This window comes from Balaenoptera ricei, chromosome 1, assembly GCF_028023285.1.
Source record: "Balaenoptera ricei isolate mBalRic1 chromosome 1, mBalRic1.hap2, whole genome shotgun sequence".
NCBI lineage: Eukaryota > Metazoa > Chordata > Mammalia > Artiodactyla > Balaenopteridae > Balaenoptera > Balaenoptera ricei.
The window spans coordinates 146,350,361-146,369,826 of record NC_082639.1 but is presented as its reverse complement, the minus strand read 5'-3'; the positions used below and the strand labels follow the sequence as shown (position 1 = coordinate 146,369,826).

Here is a 19,466-nt window from a genome sequence, read left to right as displayed (position 1 = left end):
AAACCATTGCCTACTGCAGTGACCCCCACCTATATAGATAGCTGCAATTTTTGAACAAGAATTATTCCAAGCATAATATGAAGTTATTGAGCAAAGTGATTTGAATTCATTTTTATTTTTAAAAGAAGGTATATACTCTTTAGCACTCAGGGGTAATGGATATCTTAAAAAACTAACAGGGAATAAAAAAGGTAAAATGTGCAAGTCTTGCTTTGCGGCCGTGGAGTGACGGAGGCAACCAGGAGAGGTGTCTGCCTGCAGAACTGGATTAAGTCGACCTTATGTTAACTTCGACCACTGAGATTCCACAGCACGACTGATGCAATCAGGTTCTGCGTGACTCTGCTACATTTTGCACAAATGTTCCATAAAGGATAACACCCTTAAAGTGTCCCCAGTCTCCCGCCCACATATTCCTGGGTCAGTAACAACCTACCTCACAGCTATATATCAACATATCTCCAATACGATACACTTTCAGGTGCATTACTTCCTGTCATAATCACCCATGATGCACAAGGAACCAGTAGGGTATTGTCGCCATTTAACTAATTAAGGACCAAGGCCCAGGGACGTCAAGCAGCCCACCTGCCACCACACAGCTGGTGAAGCTGGGCCCCAGCTGCACTCTGGGACTCCTGGACCTTCACACCCACTGGCCTCACCTTGGCGTGTTGGTTTGTGGACGACACGGTAAAACCCAAGAGACCACTTTTCAGGCTTGGACTTTTAACAGTAACTACATTAAAAGATGAAACTGAGAAAGGTTTGCCCCACGACCTAGGGCTCAGCTGGATGAAAGAAAACTTCCAAGAATTTTCTCAGAGGCTATAGTTTTTCATTGCTAAGAAAAGGTACGACTCTTAACTTCGCCTACTCTCGTCGGGGCCCGAGATACAGCCCTGGGTGATTTGTTGGTCAAATGGAGTATGAATAACTGCTCCCTTCCATCACCCCCGCCTTGTATAATTCTTCTTTTCCTTTCTAGGGGGAATGCTTGTTGGGGAACTGCCCTCCCTTGAGACACTTGCACTGGTCTGTGCTGGGTCTGTCGGCAGACAGGGTTGGCCTCCGTCAACAGTATTGGCTGTTCCTTCTGCACTTGGAAAAGAGACTCAGTCTGCCTGAGTCTCTTTCTCGGACGTGACACGGCATAGAGGAGTTACCTACCAGCTCGCCACCTCCCCCTCAACAAATACAACCCCAATTCAGATTAGCAAAGCGATACGTGCAGGGGGATTATGTGCCCGGAGTTTTCATAAAAGGGATTTCTTCAACTAATGGATTCCTAGGCAAACTGGAGCGTTTCATAGTCACCAGTTCTTTGCCTCAATAAGTGTGAGGTAAAGAACCTTCCAATCCTGGCGCTTGAAGATCAATCATGAATAAGGATCAGCTGAAGGACAGACTCTCATAAACGGTTAACTGAAACCATGAGAAATTATCGCAGGAACTGTGACATTTCAGGGTCACGCACGACCTGGACACACATTATTGGTTAATGGAGGTGCATGGCCATCGGCAAAGAGCCAACAGACCCCGCCCATCCCCCAACTCCTGACACAGGGAGGGACCTCTTCCTACAAGAAGGCTTGAGGAGAAGTTTACAGAGAACGGGCGGGAGGAACGCTCAGCAAAACCGCAGAAAGCAACAAGGGTTGCTGGGGGACCAGCCTGAGACGCTTAATTCTACAAGTGAGGTGATGGCACGGTTCCCGGCAACTCCACCCTAGCGTGATTAAAAACCCTCACTTGGTTCCATTTCAAAAAGACATTGTATCCAAGTCCCATCTTCTCACACTGGGGCAACCTGCCTTGAGAACGAACACGCGCCTACCTTTGTCCTCCGAGATGACCTGCACCAGCTCGTACTCCTCAGCCGGGTCCGAGTCCAGATTGTGCTTCAACATCGCCCTCTGGATCACGGCAGGAGTTTTATCCTGGCTCGTCAACTGGAAAGACAATGAAAGGGTGTGGAAAGCATTTAGCTTCATGTCTCCTGGAACAGTTGTGCTGACCTTCTTATCCTTGCTGTCTTGTGCCTTCCCGGGAGAAATGGCCAGGTGGAATGAGAAAGGACCAAGAGCCAGCACTCCTAAGTTCCAGTCCTGGCTCCATCCTCACATAACAGGTCATCTTTTCTCTCAGTCACCTGCTCTCTCAGAGCCACAGTGTCTTACCCCATCAAAACAGAGAGACTGGGTGCCTTGCCAGTTCCAATGGAGGTCCCGATGGAAGAATATATATGAGGGAGTTGTGAAAAATGCACAGCGTTTTCAGTCCTGGGCCAAAATTATCCTCACCTGTTGAGCACTGGTTACAACCTGTGGGTCAGAACGGCCACGGTTCTGCACACTGACCATTGCAAAAAGCACAAGTGACTCTACAACCCAGGAATCCCCCCCACCAGGTATCTACCAAGAAAAATACAAGCATCAGGTCCACGAAAGGACTTGTACACAAACGTTCATAGCAGATTTATTCATAACAGCCCCAAAGTGGCATCAACCTGAATCTCCATCAATAGGAGAACAGGGGAGGCTAAAGACAGTGTAGTGTGTTCAGGACAACAGTGTGACTCAGATAAGATAAGAGCAGCTAGAAGGAGCTGAGAACTGAAACGTGCGACAACGTGATGCATCTCACAAACATCACGGGCGAGTCAGAGAAAGCAGACACAGAAGGTGACGCGCTGCAGGAGTCTGTTCTTTCAGAAGCAGGCCAAATCAACCTGTGGGGTTAGAAAACTAGCTAACCTTACCTTCAACTAAGGTTAAAGCAGGATTGAAGGGGCATAAGGGAATTTTGGACGGGGGTGGGGGGATAAAAAATGTTATGTATCTAGACTTGGGGTGGTGGTTATATAACAGAAGTATACATATGTAACTATATGTACACATATATATGGTTATAGTTATAAAAACCCAAAGAACTGAACACTTCAGATCTATGTATGTAATTATATGTAAATTACACTTCAATAAAAATGAGCTTCTAAGTGTTTAAAAATAATAAATCTAACATTTTTTAAAGTACAAGTTAAGCCTCCTCTCACCCCAATTCTCCCCTTCATCTCTGCCCATCAGCCAACTATCTTCAGGGTGCTCAGAGCAACAGGAAAAGGGGGCTGACTTATGTACTATCCCTTGGGTGATTTCTTTAAATTTGAAAGAAAGCAAAATGAAACACAGATTATTCTTACTTAAAAATAAAAGCTGTTCTCACCAAGAGGTAAGAGGAGAGAGACAGCCAAAAAAAAGAAGGACGACGACGTAGTAGTCTGATTTTTTCCAAGAAACTGTCATTGTGAGCCCAAGGATGTCTGGGCCCACAGGCCTCCCTCCGATCTGGGGCAGCAGCTGTATTTGTGATTCAGTAAACAATATGCATTACAATGGGGTCCCTGTAAGTGACAAAGACTGTGCTCAAGGGTCTGTTACCAAAACATCTAGCACCTCCTTATACAAGGGAGAAACAGATGCATACAAAATTCTAAAGGAGAAAAATACATTTTTTAGAGTCTAAAGGAAGTACTCCTGCAGCTGGATCAAACTGGTCCAGGAGCATAAAAAGCCAGAGGAGAAAGGACACCAACGTGGGGGATAGTTGTTGGGTTAAGGTGGTTAATGTTACCAACTTTAAACCTACCTAAGGAGAACACCAGGCCACCCTTATTTTACCTTAAACCTCCCCAGGTGTGTCCAAACAAGGATGGGCTGGCCAAGGGCTTTCCTTGAGAGTCTGTCACTTTGTACCATAAACGCTACTGCGGGGAATTGATGATCACAGACAGTACTAACAGCTCAGTCATGCAGCCTTACGCTGATATCCTGAACCAGCACTGGCCAGTAGATACATATAATTCGAGCCTCCTCTGTAATTTAATTAATTTATTTATTTTATTTTATTTTTATTTATTTATTTTTTTAGATTTTTTTTTTAATGTGGACCATTTTTAAAGTCTTTATTGAATTTGTTACATATTGCTTCTGTTTTATGTTTTTTGTTTTTTTCTGGCCACGAGGCATGCGGGATCTCAGCTCCCCGACCAGGGATCGAACCCACAGCCCCTGCGTTGGAAGGCGAAGTCTTAACCACTGGACCGCCAGGGAAGTCCCTCATCTGTAATTTTAAATACCTAGTAGCCACATTTAAATTGTTTTCAAAAGGGACATTTTAATATTTTACTTAAGCCAATACATCCAAAATATTGTATCAGCATAAACTCAATACAAAATTGTTAATAAGATATTTTACCTTCTCATTATTATTTTTTTGTACCAAGACTTCAAATACCTGGTGTGTACTTCACACTTACAGCATATCTCAATTTGGACTTTGCCTATTTCAAATGCTCAACCACCACGTGTGGCTGGTGGTTACGATACTGAGCGATGCTTGGGTGTCACCCTCATACGCCTTAAATAGGAATGCGAAACATTCCCTGTGCCCTTCCCTGAGCTTAGTTTTCTAACGCCACAGGTTGGGCCTGTTTTTGAAAGATCGGACTCCTGCAGGATGCGGGATATCTGATTTCTTTGGCTCAACATGGTGTTTCAGAGATTTATCCACATTGCTGCGTGTTCAGTTCTCGGTTCCTTTTCGTTCAGAGACACCGTAGTTACACAGCTGGCACTTACTCCCCTGGCTGGCATATGTGAGAGAAGCCATGTGAGTAAACCACCCTGAAAATACAATAATACGGCTGATGACCTTGGTTGCCTGGTGGCGCCCCTTCCTCTCGGACACTCCCGTATCACCCCTCCCTCACTACCATGTGGGCTCCGCCTCAGCCCTTCCTCACTCGCTGCAGGACTGCATCCAGCTGGTAGAGCTGGACAGTTCCCAGTGTTCGACCCCAGCACCAGCCTTGCACCAACCTGTGTTTCTCACCATCTACTAGGTGATGCCATTTGGATGTCCTATGGTGACCTTGGATGTAAGTGCACCCCAAACCCCCTGCTCCAGTAGTTTACACTGCACTTGACGGGACCACCAACCATCCGGCTGCCTGGACAACCTTTCGTCCTCCCTCTTCCACTCCCCCAGAACAGTAACCAAAAAGTTCATAACTAGGATGAATTCCATAATTCTAACTTAGAAAAATCTTGCAAAAATCCATACCATCTCCAGCCACACGACCGTCATTCAAACCCTTAACACGTCCTACATGGAATATAATGGCAGCTTCTAACTCGCTCCGCCACCTCCAATCTACTCCCCCTGCAATTCTGAATCAGGTCTCCACGATGCCAGCTACTTCTCTAAAGAACAAATCTGATTGCCACCTAAAAGCCTGCGATAAGACTCTACTGCAAGATTAACGCAAATTCCTTCATGAGGCCCGCAGGCCCTTTACAATCTGATCTGACCTCTATTAAAGTATTTAATACATTTTGAAAAATGCTTTATGATCTCCTTTTTGATTATTAGTTCCTCAAAGACAGAAATGTCTCACTCATCTCCCTGTTCCCAAAGCCTGGTCCAATGACTAGTACACAACTAATGTTCAAGAAATATTTTGCTGATTTAGTGAATGCTTTAGTAAAGCTTTTCTTTAGATGTTAAAAGACAGTGCCTCCTTAACACTTACATCATATTCAAAGCTGAGCTTATAAGCAGTCAGTGTGGCTCGAAGAAGGCAAGTTATGAAGATGCAAAGAGACGCGAGATTTACATTTTACTGTGGGATTTTACTGCAAAGGAGAGTCTGCTTTTCAATACATGATACGGCCTTTAAGATAAGGAGTCTATTCTTGTAATAAACACACCAGACCTTACACACCCAAGGTTATTACCAGGAGAGGCTCTGTATGTATTCCAAAAAGACTGCCATTATTCAACACATTTTTGGAATTGTGCTCAGAAACAGAGTTTTTATAGGAAGCTCAAAAAGGTCAGTCTCATTTATTTATAAGCATAGTTCCTCGTGGATGCAAACTGTATGTCCAGCTTGATCATCCACTTTACCAAGTCTGAGTCCAAGTGGCTAAAGGAGAAAACTTTGCCGCCACCGAGGACATTGCTAAGAATGAACGGCAATTCAATGATAAATGCAGACACGTGAATCCCCAGGAAGACCTGCAAGGAGGCGTGCAGCAGTGGGATCTTCCCTGGGATACATTCATGTCGTCATCTCAACTGACAGTTTTGAAGAGGGTGATAACTGACCTGGATGAATAAGGTATAGCAACTTTTAAGATGTAAAAATTATATCCTATATGCACTGCTGATATGCAGATTTTTATATATTATTAGTCTATATCCAGGGAGATTTTCGCATTCATTCATGTGGCACATACTCATTTTGTGTGAATGCACGTATACGTGCTGACACGGCACGTGAGTACTCGGGTGTCGGTCTGAGCGCCTTACCATGATGCTCTTGTACATGTTGCCATTGTTGTCCTCTATGCTGATGCGGATTATGCAGGTGTCTTCGTTCTGTTGGTTGTAAACGGGGGGCAGCACTGTCGAGGTAATGGATGTCACAGAGACAGAGCGCTTGTGGATTTTCGGGTTGTTGTTGCAGGGCGGAGGGGAGGAGAGGGGGTTCATCAAGGACGACATCCCTGAGGAAGTTGTGTCCATAGAGTGGATGGAGGAACAGGAGGAGGAGGACTCGGAGAGCTGGAAGGGTAAACACACCCCAGAAGGAAACAGAACTGTTAGAACCTTGGCCAACAGTGTGCTTCCCAAGCGTCAAAGCAGAGGTCGATGTTGAGACTAATAAACTTCCGTTATTTCCTCCACAGCAGCCCACAGCACACGTGCGTCTTATGTCTGGTGGAAGCACCTCCATGGCAGATGCCTGTCAGTGACTCAGTGCTCAGCCGAAGCACTCTGCATCATGGGAGGCAAGGTGGTCCTCTCATTTCCCTAGCTTTTAGCTGCTCTGAAGGCGGTTAACCAGCAGGTGGCAGCAAATACCAGAAACTAGAGGCAATATTGGGCTTATGAAGGAACCCCGAAGCTCACCGGGCAGAAAGAAAGCTCAGTCCTACTGCCTTGAGCAGGACGGATGCTTGACCTGCCTGCAGAGATCCTTTCTATTGTGATTCTGCTTCACCGTCAGATTTTTTTTTTTTTTTTTTCACCGTCAGATTTTGGAGCAGGGGAGAAATGGCTATATTTTTAGAAGTTTCTAAGATGAGGACCACAGATTATCCAGCTCTGCAGGGAACATCAGGCCCTGGAAAGGCACCTGGAGATGGCCTGGCCCCAATCCCTCTCTACTGCTGAGGAACCTGAGGCCACAGCTGTTGACAGCACCATCAGGCTGTGCTCTCAAGTTTCCTGACTTCCACGGCCAGGTTCACAGAGCAAGGGTGCAGCCAAGGCCCAGTCTGTAGTCGATGAGAATGTGGTGAATGAACACAGCACACCACTGCCCCAGGGCTGCTCAGCTCTGTGAGGCTGTGAGGTTTGTGATGAGCTTTCAGACATCTTATCTCATTTTGGTCTCCCAACTACCTTGTGAACAAAATTCAGAGCATTAGAAATATGAGGGAAACACGATTCAGAAAAGAGAGTGACTTGCCCAAGGGAACACAGCCTATGAGAGGCTCCACCACTAAACCACATTTGCTTCTAGAACCAACTGTACACATTTTCATGTTGTACACCAAGGATAATTAAGGAATGAAGTACTAGAGTTAATGTGTTTTTCTGATTAACGACAGGGTTCTTATATGTGCAACACCAAATACCAAAGAAATAGGATGTCCCCAAGTCATTAGGTGGTGGTCCAAAAATATCATTAATTGAATCATTTGAAATATCAATTCTTTTTATAGAAAACTACAAATAATTTCTCAAAATAAGCTGAGCTAAATTATACCACATTAATCCAATAAAATAATCTGGAAGTCATTTAAAAAATAAATAACTTAACTAATTTCTTTCGTACCCATCTACCTTCCCATGGAAACAAAGTACAGAAATTTAGCTTTCTGATTATCTAGCTTCCAAGTAAAATGGAGTCTCCTCTATTTTATTTCCTATGACTTCCCTTTCCTGTGGCATAACTGTACATTAAATAACCGTACATTAAATTCGACTGCATCATTAGTTTAATAGAGCCAGCAAGATGATGTGACAACTCCAGTAATGTAGGAGTCTAACTGAGGCTTTATCATAACATTGTTTAGTTACTTTTTTTTTTCTTAGCTTCCCAAGTGAATCAAGTTAGTGGCTCAATTTGAGGGCTAACTGGTGGTGGATAACTTTAACAGACTGACTTTGCTTGCAGGTATACCACACCGTAGCCAAGAGGGTCCACTTTCCAATTACTGGTTCAATTTTTTCCCCCTCCCTTTCCGCCACATAAATCCTTTTCCTTTTGTTAGATTTTTTTTCCATGATTTTAATGACATTTATATTTAAGATAAAGCCTTGAAGATGCCTGGGTTATAGCACCATTAAACAGACCACCTCATGAGCCCAAATTCTTACTGGGAATTTAAGTAGTGTGGAGCAAATGTGAAATAAATGTTTAGAAACCACGATCAGGGGAATGAAGAAAAAGGAATGCAAATTACACTTTACTCAAAAGAGGGACCTCACAGTGTAGCCAGTGGGAAAGGCAGGGTGGGCGTGGAGGGCTGCAGGACCTCAGGGTAGGGAGGAGCAGTGAAGGTCTCTGGGGCCAGCCAAGCATTGAGCGGAACTGAGGCCTTTCCAGTTAACATTTGGGGCTTCTGCAGCCCAGCAACTACTTGCATCCAATTCAATTACTCGTTTTTAAACCCACAGAAATTCGTGACTCTGAAAAATGTTCATCCAAAGAATTAAAATTCATGACTTGTGCAAGAAACTGAAGAGCCAGTGTCATAAGGGGGGGGGACAAAAAGGATGCAGCAAGGGGTGTGTGCACAGGACACACGCAGGGCTTCTGCACAGTTTTAAAAGGGATGACCTGGACCTGTGTGCACGTCCACTGCATCAACAGATGCAAATGTGATTCTACCTCCTTCCTGGACAGGGAGAAATCCCACAAAGATGTGGGCAATAGCTTAGTTGTCACTGTTGTACAATGTCCATCATCAGAAATGGGGCCTACAAAGCTTAAGAACCTGTCAAAATGTGAATGATGGGGCCTCACTCCAGATTTTGACAAAGTCAATGCTGAGTGCCAAGTCACGGAGAATGATTCCACCCCTGATTAAGGAGATACGCCTGAGAGAACAGCCAGTCCGTGGGTGTTTGCCGAGCTTTCCTTCAATATTTGGAGCATTAAAGATGTGCCTCCAGATTTCAAAGCAAAAAGGTGAGAAATCCCGCTAGGGCAGCATCTGAGTCATCTCAGGTCTAATGAGCCCTTCCTGGATTGGCTATTTTGTGACAGGGTCACCTGAGGGTTCCCAGATTGCTGCTGGTGCCTATCACACAACGTGAAACAGCACACGCATCCCCTTGCAGAATGGCAGATACAAATGAAAGGAAGGAATTGTTACCGACACTCTACCTCACTGGCCTAAGTATAAGCTAAGGGGCCAGAAGTCACTTACACAGCAAGTCTGGCCAGCCAAGATCCTCCCCAAAAATGGTGCAAGTCCTAGTCACATCAAAGCTGACATCTCTGATCCAAGCTCCTTGACCAACAGACTGAAGCAGGTGTGTATAGAAGATGAAGGTGGATCTTTGGTTTTCTTTTCACTTACTTATGCAGCCATGGAGAACAAAAACTCTCTCTGGGAATTCCTTTATCACCTCTCATCACTTTCCCTTTTGGGGGACACAGTAGATTATATCCTTATTACCAATTCCTCAACCTCTCCTGCATCCATGCCCTTTGCCCTGAGACGCCACAGTTCCTCCCATGAGAAGTGGTGTATAGTTCCCCACCTCATTTATTTATGTGGGATTTGGCCACATGATTCGCTTTGGCCAACAAATTTTGGTAGACAGAACCCAAGTGAAGCCTTGTTACGCGCTTGCAGGACGGGGACTGCCCTCTTGCTCATCCAATCTAGCACGATAAGAGCATGCCCTGCGTGGCTTCTAACTCCAAAAATAATGAGAGGCAGGTAGAGCAGACCTAGACCAAACCCATGGCCTAGGGCCAAGCCCAACCCAACCTGCAGATGCAGGACAGAGGATAAATGGTTGCTGTTCAAGGTCACTAAGTTTTGGAGTGGTTTGCCCTGCGCCATTATTGTGGTAAAACCTTGGCTGAGACAAGGTATGACACCGAGAGACTGACACGTCTTTGGCTCTTGACTTTTTGCTCCAAGAAAATTCTCCATCTCCTGCGTAAAGTGTAGCTCATGTGACAAGTCACAGTCCTTCAGTTGCCTCTGGATGTGGGAACGGAACAATATTTCAAAGGCTCAATGAATGAACAAACAGGCTTATCGCTTCTAAACATGTTTCTATAAGGAGTGAGTCCCCAGATTGAACTCCGCTTTTAACACCTCTTAAAAACACGACTTGCAAAGCGCTGTAGAGTGATCAACTGGAAAACAGACATCCCTCGTGTGGCAAACACCAGGTCAGGTGCCCGCATTAGGAATTACGGAAAAGGGTGAAGTATATACCTTTTTCTGAGCCTCATCAGGTGTGTCCATGGGAGTGCTGGAGCCCTCCTCCGCCTCTGAGTGATTTGACTCACAGGATGACACACTGACGGAGTCCATGCTCTCACCAGAGCTCCCGCTGGCAGTGGACTTGGGCTGTTCTTTGGTGGGAGTGCTACTGGTGATAATGTCCGACCCCAGAAACAGTCTGCAGAAAACATAATGCCAGGCATTCAGGCTCTTACAAATCTGGAATCCATGCTTAAGCAAGTATTTTTGTGTTAATTGAATCCTTGATGTTTTCTCAGTCTTGTGTACCCTGTCATTATTATTTCAGGGCAACATTTGCTACAAAGTTTCTAACAGATCGTAGTAAACATCTTGTCCCAATAGGTTATTTCTAACCTCAAAGAACACACAGATTGCTTAGCTGAATGAAAGGCCATATTAATCTGAGGTCTTTCTGGGTCAATGGGTCTCCATTTTTTGAGAGTTCTGTACCACTCTGGCAGGGTCAGATTGCCGTGGCCACACCCCTATCACTTCCCACCATAAAATGAAATCCAGGAGGCAGAAGAAGGAGGCTGGCACTGCGCTGGACAAGAAACCAACAAGGCAGACTTCTTTTCCAACAATCTAGTGAACTGAAATAACCTAAACTCCTTCACTGTAAAACAACTAGATAAGAAACATTAAAAATTCTTTTTAAAGTTGGGCTTGCAAGACAGTAAGAAAAGTCCCTGCAGGCCAGAGATGAAAAGTGCACCGAGAACCAGAACATGCAAGCTAATTCTGCTCTGGATGGGGAGTGGAGGTACCAACCCTGGCAAACTAGGCACATGGGTTTCAACACATACGCAGGGTCCAAAGATGAGGGCTTCTGTCTATGTAAGGTGGGCAGTTAGTACTGACATCCTTTACAAAGACTCAGGATCCTCAGAGGGCTATACCCTTAGTAAAAAGATGGGCTAAAAAAAAAAAATCTTCCTACTGACATAGGAAGACAGCAGTGAAATTTACCTGTTGGCCTGAGCTTGGGTAGGAGAAAAATGTCTCCCCTGATCATGTGTGATTTTAGCCAGCACCTCACTCAGATCTGCTATTACTTAGCTGATCTAGGAACTAAGAACTCTCAGGCCAGTGATCCTTCTGAAGAAACTAGCATTTAAAAAACAACAGCAACAACAACAAACTTCCTGGAGGAGTATACCTTCAACATAGGCTGCAGAGAATTCCCTGATAAAGATGAGCTCACAATACAAAGTTACAAAATACACACAAGGAAATAACCCACCCAAAGAAAGAAGCAACCGGCGTAACGAAACAGCAAATCTAGGCTCCTGAGAACTTTGGATTACAAGAACTGTCAGAAAAAAAGTAATAATTTATTCATTCATTCATTCAATAAATATTTGAGTATCTACCATGAGCCAAGCTATAAAACAAGTATGTTGAAAAACATTAAAGACGTACAAGAAGAAACTGAAAATGGGAGTTAAGAGCAAGACACTCTGACAAAAGGACAGGAAGATAATTTGCAAAAACAATTTCACTTCTAGAGTGAAAAAGGTAGTGACTTAAATTTAAAAACTCAGTGGAAGGATTAAATAAATGTGGAAGAGAAAAATTGTGAACTAGATGATAGGTCTGAAGAAAATCCTCAGAGATCAGCATCAAAATATAAAGACATGAATAATAAGAGGTTAAAAGACACACAGAATGGAATAAGAAATGCCTGCATGTATGTAGGGAGAATTCCAAAAGAAGACAAATGAGAGAATGGAAAAGGGACCACATCTGAAGAGACAGTGGCTGAGGAGATTCCAGAACTAATGAACCACATGAATCCTCAGATCCAGGAACCACATCTTGAATAGGATAAATAAGACTAAATTCCCACTTAACCTGCACAGTGGTATATCAAAGACAAAAGAAGTTCTTAAAAGCAACAGGGCAGGGGGCATAATGCAAAGGAACAGAATTCAACAGACATCAGACATCTCAAAAGCAACAACAGAAGTCAGAAGACATGGAATAATATCTTCAAAGTGCTGAGTGAAAATAACAGTAATCCTTGAACTCCATACCCGTCTAATATAATTCCAAGAGTGAGGGCAAAATAAAGACTTTCTCAGACAATGACTGTTTACCATTAACAGACAGCAAGGAAGAAAGTTGTAAGATGCAAGAAGGAATGGCAAGTAAAGAAACTAGCAAACAGGCCCAAACCCAAACAAGCACTGGCTATATAAAATAATAGAAACAATGAAGGTGGGCTTGAATTTTTTTTATTCAATAATTTTGGGAATTACAAGCTCAAATTCCAAGACCTAAAGCATATCTGTGTTCTGTCTCATCTCCACCCCACCATCTCTTGCCCCATTTTCCATGTCACTTCCTTTCTTGGACCTCCAAGCACTACTGGGGCTTTGGGAAAACAGCTAAACTGACCAAAATTCACAGAAGAGAAAATAATGCTACTGTCTTACTTCTCCATGAATTACAAGGTAGACCTTTGAAGGCTGTGAATTAGTGGTCCTTAGCCCGTTAACTGAGAGTCTCTAACTTAGAACTGAATTGTTCAAAGACTAAAAGTTCTTCCATTGGTACAATTCCATGAGGTCATTCTGCTTTGTAAAGATTAATTCTAGCGCAACATTAAGCATCTCTGACCTTCAAACGAGGCACCTCTTCCCCTAAGGCTCCAAAATTCTCTCCAATCTCTTTGGATGATGGGTGATTAAACGTGGGGAGAGGAAAAACTACATTTTCGACACTTGTAAAAAATGCTAAGATCATAAAATTTTTTGAAAATGAATGTTATACAAACACCTTTATATATATAAGGAATAAGATGGGGGACATGTGACCTGTGCTATTCATAATAAATGTTCAAACTCAACTGCAGATACCAAGGGTTAAACTCAAGCATCTCGGCAAGATTTCACTAACGAGAGAGATGTATGGAGTGTCCGCCACACTTTGTGCTCTGCACCCTGACAGTACTGCCTTTCCTGGATTTCACATGAATATCCTCACAAAGGCTGCGCGCTGCCAGAGTGGGTGCTGGGAGAGGACCCCGAGCTGCTAGAGCACCCAGCACAGTAAGTACAGATACTTGGAGTCACAGGGAAGCAGTTATATAAAAATGAGCATGCAGTGGCCGCTTCCAGGAACAGGGTCTAATTAAACTGACATCAGTCTTCCTTTCCTTCCTTCCTCCTCACCCTTTCTCTCCTTCTTTTCTTCCTTCCCTCCCTCATCTTCTCCCCTCCTCCACTTCTTACTTCCTATTCCATCTTTCCTTCCCCTCTTCCCTCAGGAAAAGCAAGAAGGCAAAGGAAGTAGCACTGGGGATTACATCTCCCTGTGCTGACCGCCAGTTGTCACAGCAAGTCCAGAAATGCCCAATTCTTACTGATGCAGAGACAACCACCACGACGCCCTGCATTCCTCAACTCCTCTACCAGGGAGTCTGAACCCCTGTGCACATGTCCATCTCACCAGCTCACAAGGCTTGGTCAGGCCCCTGGCTTATCTTAAAAGAGAGTTCATTCTCCCCCATAACTGCAGCAAGGAAAAGATAGCAAGATACTATGGAAAATTCCACAGAGGTGAATCCAGAAGGTCAGAAGTCTAGTGTTCTTGAGGGGCCGGGTAGACATCTGGACAAAGAGAGAGGTATGGCCAGACATCAGGACGACCTTCAAAATGCTTTCTATAAAATCACATGTTCCAACCTAATCCTCAAATGCCTGGTATCACGTGATATCAGGTAGAAAGGTGAGCAGCTCGTGACGGAGGAAGCTCATGCTGCCATGTGTTACGATGGGAATCTGACACTATCAGGTTCATGGGCCATCCGTGCCTCCATGCCTCAGTAGGACTCACTGAGGCAGGTGGAGAGAAGTGATGGGAAGTACCAAAACCCATAGAAACAGTCAGAATCCTGACCACCACCCTCTCACAAAAAAAAGACTCAAAGAGATTGCAACAAAGTTGTTTTGTTTAAAAAAATTCTTTTCGGGCACCCACTGAGAGCTAGAAGTTTTAGGAGTATTACAACCCCACTAGTCCTGACACCAACTCACTGAGGTGAACAGTATTATCCTCGTCTCACATATGATGAAACAGAAGTTCACACAACAAGTAACTGGTGCCGCTGGGATCTGTCAGGTCAGTGTGGCTCCCAAGCCCACCCCGCCATGAAAAATGTTCCACGTTCCCTAGTCACCGTTCTTGCTCATCCGTGGTGTGTCACCCAAAGGACCAGATACAGGTACACGTTTTCAAAATGGAAGAACAAATTTATTAATCAAATGATAACCTTGTTTCTTTGAACTAACCTCTTTAGCTTTCATTGGATTCATTAGTCGAATGTCTTTCAGAGTTTAATGTCTAAGAGATCAACTTCAAGAGAGAGACTAGGTTCTCTTAAGACTCTTCTATAAAAGTGCTACAATCAAAGCACAGGGTCTAATTAAACTTACATCTCTCTTCCTTTCCTTCCTTCCTCCTCAGCCTTTCTCTCCTCCTACTTTTCTTCCTTCCCTCCCTCATCTTTTCTCCTCCTCCACTTCTTACTTCCCATTCCATCTTTCCTTCCCCTCTTCCTTCAGAAAGTATTTCTCCACTAGGAAGATGGTAAAAAGAGTTATAACCTTGGCTCTAGAGCCAAATCTTGGATTTGAGCCCAGATCCTACAATAACTAGCATACTACTTACCTTGTCTGTGCCTTACTTTCCTGGTTTATAAAGTTGGTATAATAGCAGGACCTACTAGGTTATTTTGTGGATTGGATGAGAAATACATGTATTTTTTTCTCAGAACAGTGTTGGCACACGGCTCAATTTATTCATTCAATAAATATCTATTAATCATCTATGTATCGGGCACCAGTCTAGGTTCCGGGGTTAGCAATGAATAAAAAACAGACATAAATGCCCGTCTTCACAGAGTTTGCATTCTAGATGATAAATAGACACATACAACATAGAGCACATCAGCCAGAGGTAAACGCAATGGAGAAATCCAAAGCAGCTGAGGGTGAGAGAGTGTGCCAAGGGTAGATAACGTGGACAGGCTGTAGTATTAAATAAGGCGGTCAGGGAAGGCTCATGAGAAGGTGACAAAGATCTGGGGGAGGTGAGGGAGTGAGCCATTTGGCTATATGGGGAACAGTGTTCTAAGCAGAAGAAACAGCAAATAAAAATGAGTGTGACTTGTGTGCTCAGGGTGGCCTGAGGGGCCGGAGTGCACGGAGCAGAGTGAGAGGCAAAGGTGAGAGGACAGACGGCGATGGGACGGGCAGATGGGGTTCGGTTGGTACCGCAGGTCTTGAAGGGTCTTGAGGGCCACTGTAAAGACTTCGGATTGTACTCAAAGGGAGACAGGTGTTACGAAGTTAGCTACGCCTGGCGCTGAGCTGGGCAAACAGCCATGAGTATGATGCACAAGGTTCCTGCTCTCAGGTGGCTTACATTCCAATGAAGGTGACAGCCGGTATGATTGGGACTGACTGGGCAGATGGCAACATTAGACAGGATGCTCTCTCAGGAGGCAATGGTTTTGCCGACATCTGAAGGAGCGAGCCCCAGAGAGAGCACACGCCAGGCCACACGGACATCTAGTGCAAACACCTGGTGCATCTAGCACGGAACGAGCCTGGTGTGGTTGAAGGATGGCTGGGAGACAGGTGAGCCTGGGTCCTGGTGAACAAGGGGGCGTGTCAGACCAGAGGAAGGTGGTAAGAAGATTAGGGGAAGATCACGCTGGACCTAATGAAACGGGATAAGGAGTTTGGGACTACCTTAAAATAAGACCATCAGAAGTTTTAAAGCAAGGAAGCGATATAATCTGGCGTACATTTTAACACATGACCAGACTACTGGGTGGAAAACAGATTGCTGGAGCAAGGGTGGGGCCGGAAGCCAGGAAGGATGTTGCTGGAGTGGTCCAGGCAGGAGATGATGGTGGTTCAGACCAGAGAGAGAACAGTGGGTAAGAATGAGTGGATTTAGAAAACCTACTGAATTCATGACAGAAAGATAAACTGTTTAACGAGTGAGTGAATTGGCTCAGGGGAACTTTGTTGAATACCTTTCCCCTCCCCGACTCAGACGGGACCCCTTGGGGCCCCAGGACCCCAGGGTGGCACTCACAGGCTGAGCCTCTTCACCATGCTCTTCCGAGGCTTGGGCGAGGTGGCACTGGCATCGGCAGACGCTTCGATCTCACAGGAGAGGGCGTAGCTGGGGGAGAGAGGGGAGCTTGTGAGGGCAGAGCTTGGGAAGTGAACAGATTTAAATCCCCATGATTTACTGGCTTCCTTGTAGAGGTAGGCTCTGATTATTCAAAGTAAAGATATGTACCATGTTGTTCTATGGCAAATGTCAGAGGGTACTGACTTAATGACCAGAGTTTACAAATTGACACATCCCCCCTCACACCCTTACTGGTGTACAGATTGAGGCTGTTTAGCTTTGCATGCCTCAAACACATGAATTTGCCTGCTCTGGCAGCATCAAAAGCTGACTGCTTTCTGTTTTCCTGATTGTTCTCAACCCACTGCTGGGCCAGGGGAAGAATCATTTCTTCTCTCCCACCTCCCTCCCATTAGTGTGTGTGTGTGCCTGTGTGTGTGTGTGTGTGTGTGTGTGTGTGTGTACCCACACACATGCTCAACTTACTGTTTATCTAAGGGAAATGAAAGAAGAGACATTTGTAAATGATCTCATCTTCAGTAAATAGACATAGGCAGTTATATTATTGACAAAAATATATAAATATGATTTCTAATTGCCAAAACCTCCTAAATTAAAAATGCTCCAGATTCAGACATCTATATGCCAGGCAGATATAACTTCCATAGGCACAAGAAGAATTTATATCTGCCTTGAAATGTCTTTTACGAAAGCTTGTAGCTCTAGCTAGGAGATGTACTTGATTCTCGGTAGGTGAGGAAGGTTAAGTGGTGAATATTAGCTTGGTAAGTTGCTTATTACATGTACTTTTTTTTTAAACCTAAAGATGTATCCAGGTAGTTGGTCAAGCAGAAGTATTCATTGAGATGGGAATTATTCAAATATTAACTTAAGCCGTAGGGGTTTTATAAGCAGCAAGAAAAAAAATGGGATATGTTTAACAAAGATTCCTTTAATCATTAAAAAGTCAATTCCATAGCTGATATTCTGAGCCTGAACTTTCTGATCCAAACCACCAGCCATGGTGTGTATGTGCCATATGTGAGAAGGATATCCACAGAGCGAGGAACTTCGTACACACTGATCATCAGACCAGAAAATGTAAAGAGAGGCAGTAACTGTTTTGTTTTCTACATAGCAAAGAAAAAAATCTCATTAACTGATGAGTACTCTGAATTAAAGGTTTTTGTTTGTTTTATTTTTCTTGAATCAAAGGTTTTAATGTAACAGGACCAACCCATTCTGAGATTTAAAAGGACCTCAGAAATCATCTGTCTTTCAAATGAGGAAACAGGCTTCCAGAGTTTACATGACCTGTCCAACATTATACGACCACCTTCAGAGCTTAGGCTTAGAGTCAGGCAGACCTGAGTTTGATTCCAAACTCTATCACTGACTAGTTATAACACTTCTCTAAACCTCAATTTCCTCATTGGCAAAATACTTATTTTGCTGTCAACTTCACCCTCCCTGATGATAAACTTTCAAGGAAATCCCCTAGTCTACAGCAAAAGTCAGCAAATATTTTCTCTACAGGACGAGTCGCTGTTGCAACTACTCAATTCTGTCTTTAAAGCACGAAAGCAGCCATAAATAAGAGGGAAATGAATGGGTTGTGTTCCAGTACAACTTTATTAATGGATATTAAAATTTTAATTTCAAATAACTGCCTCACGTCACAACATTCCTCTTCTTTTGTTTCTTTTGCAACCATTTAAAAATGTAAAAACAGGAGGTAGGCTGGATATGGCCTGTGAACTCTAATCCTCTGAACTACAGGGTAAAGGCTATATACCCCTCCCTGCTGGGCCAACATTCAAGGCACTGGAGTTAATGTACCTTTCCATGCTCGTCAACCTCTATTTTGACACCCGTCCCTTGTGAACCAACCAGAGTTCAATTGTTCTTCCAAATGCCAAGCTTGTCAGGCCACCAGGCCTTGGCTCACGTTCTTCCCTCTGTCTGGAATGTTCTTCTCCAGTTCTCCTGGTGAAATCTTTTCTTTCTTTCACAGCCCAGCCCAAATGTTAATGCCTTCATGTTATCTTTCCTTTTTCCCCCCTTCCTTGGCCAAGTGAACTGTTCCTGCCTAGGGGTCCTGCAGCACTTTGATTACCCATTGTATTTCAATTCTTCATGAGTCTCTCTCTCCTCCCCACTTGAAAGCTCCCTCAAAGCTAGTACCAATTACTGACAGTGACAAACATGGTAACGATGCTGTCTCAAATATGATTACATTTAATCTTCTCAAAGAAACATTTTATAGATAAGCATCCTGAAGATCAGGAAAATAAGTGACTTGTTCAAGGTGACAAAGATAAATAAATGTTAGAGCAAGAATCTGAAAGCACATTTTCTGATGCCATCAGTTCAATTTTTCCTGCTATACCATTAACCTTTGAAAACCGAGGACCTGGAACCTTGGAGCTGCTTGCTAAATAGTTGTTGAATAAACGGCCAAATGAGGAACCAGATGCAGTATTCCTCTGGCCAACACCACAGCTCCACCCTGATGGGCAATGTGTCTGCCTACCTCTCCTCCTCTGTTAGGAGCTGCTGCCTCTGGAACCACTGGATGAACTTTGGGTCTGGGGTCATACAATAGCTGTTGCAGGCAGACTGTAAGAGCTTGATTTGGGCAATCACTTCAAATTCCTAAAGCAGACAGAGCACCAAAGAGAAAGAGTGAATTAAAAGACCAACCAAATATACATCTTTTCAAGATGAAAACACACCACAGTAGGA

General features: G+C 44.0%; 1 protein-coding gene across 3 annotated transcripts in view; it reads right to left on the bottom strand.

Moving 5' to 3' along the window:
- The window catches only part of RGL1 (ral guanine nucleotide dissociation stimulator like 1), a 298,327-nt gene that overhangs the window by 3,023 nt on the left and 275,838 nt on the right, over positions 1–19,466 (bottom strand). For all 3 annotated transcript variants that reach the window (XM_059937720.1, XM_059937734.1, XM_059937728.1), the window contains 5 exons: positions 19,255–19,376; positions 16,680–16,769; positions 10,539–10,725; positions 6,376–6,630; positions 1,838–1,952 (listed from right to left, as the gene is read on the bottom strand). In XM_059937720.1, the coding sequence (XP_059793703.1) occupies positions 1,838–1,952; positions 6,376–6,630; positions 10,539–10,725; positions 16,680–16,769; positions 19,255–19,376 (769 nt within the window). The remainder of the gene's footprint in view (positions 1–1,837; positions 1,953–6,375; positions 6,631–10,538; positions 10,726–16,679; positions 16,770–19,254; positions 19,377–19,466) is intronic.